The sequence below is a fragment of the Naegleria gruberi genome (genome assembly GCF_000004985.1).
Source record: "Naegleria gruberi genomic scaffold NAEGRscaffold_1621, whole genome shotgun sequence".
Classification (NCBI taxonomy): Eukaryota; Heterolobosea; class Eutetramitea; order Acrasida; family Naegleriidae; genus Naegleria; species Naegleria gruberi.
In genome coordinates, this window is record NW_003162568.1 from 1 (window position 1) to 1,035 (window position 1,035).

The 1,035-nt window shown below is 31.8% G+C and overlaps 1 protein-coding gene across 1 annotated transcript; it reads right to left on the reverse strand.

The window, feature by feature from the left end:
- Positions 1-47: 47 nt before the first annotated feature.
- Positions 48-506, reverse strand: NAEGRDRAFT_55044 (uncharacterized protein; the record flags this gene model as incomplete). The annotated part of the gene is made up of 1 exon (XM_002667893.1): positions 48-506. The coding sequence occupies one exon, from the start codon at positions 504-506 to the stop codon at positions 48-50; it is 459 nt and encodes a 152-aa protein (XP_002667939.1).
- Between the last annotated feature and the right edge of the window lie 529 nt (positions 507-1,035).

Here is a 1,035-nt window from a genome sequence, read left to right on the forward strand (position 1 = left end):
AAAATCAGAAAAATAAACTTCATCATTTTGAGAAACGAATATATTATTTACAGCTGATATTGTGCATTAATTGCAGGTCCACCATCTCCACTATATCCTTTAACTCCAGTTCCCACAATTGTTACAATATTGCCATTTCTTAATATTTTTCTAATTCTATAATTTCCAAAATCAGAAATATAAACTTCATTAGTTAATGAAACAAATACACCACATGGATGGCTCAATTGTGCGTTAATTGCAGGATCATCATCACCACTAAATCCTTCTTCTCCAGTTCCTGCGATGGTGACTATAGTTCCATCTTTTAATATTTTTCTCACCCGATGATTTTGGATATCTGCCATATAAACTTCATCATTCGGAGCAACAAATACCCCCTCTGGAGAATATAACATTGCTTCAGTGGCTAATTTTTTATTCATCATTTTAGCCTTTTTCTTTACTTTATTTTCATCATTTTCTGATGATGAAGAACCGGATGAAGAACAAAGGCTTCGTTTCATTTTTTTTGTAAAAAATCCAAAAGATCAAATGAACTGTGGTGGAATGAACTGTAATTTATATTGCAACAAGCACCAGCTCCACTTCTCATTGGTTTTTGCCATTTTGGCTTGAAAGAACATTGTTTGGTTTTTGGCTGGAATTACAACTTCTTCGTTTGAGAGGTTGGAATGTTGCACTGGTGTTAATTTATTTCTGTTCTGATTGGTATTGGTACAAGTAAATATTGGTTGCTAATATTGCTGTTTCATTTCCATCATTATTCGTTGAATGTTAATTAATCATTGGCTAATAAGGCCAATCATCATTAGGAAGAAGAACTTAGCAAGAGCTTTATTTGAGGAGTCTAGAAGAAAGTTTCTTTTATTATTGGTGAAAACAGATTATCTTTTATCCAGTTCAAATGTACCAAAACCTTATTATTTTCTATAAAACTGATATCAGGATTCTCACTCTTTTAAATTGTTATAAATATTTATTTCACGGATTGTTCACACAATGGTATTTCAACCTTTTTCTAATTTGGAAGGT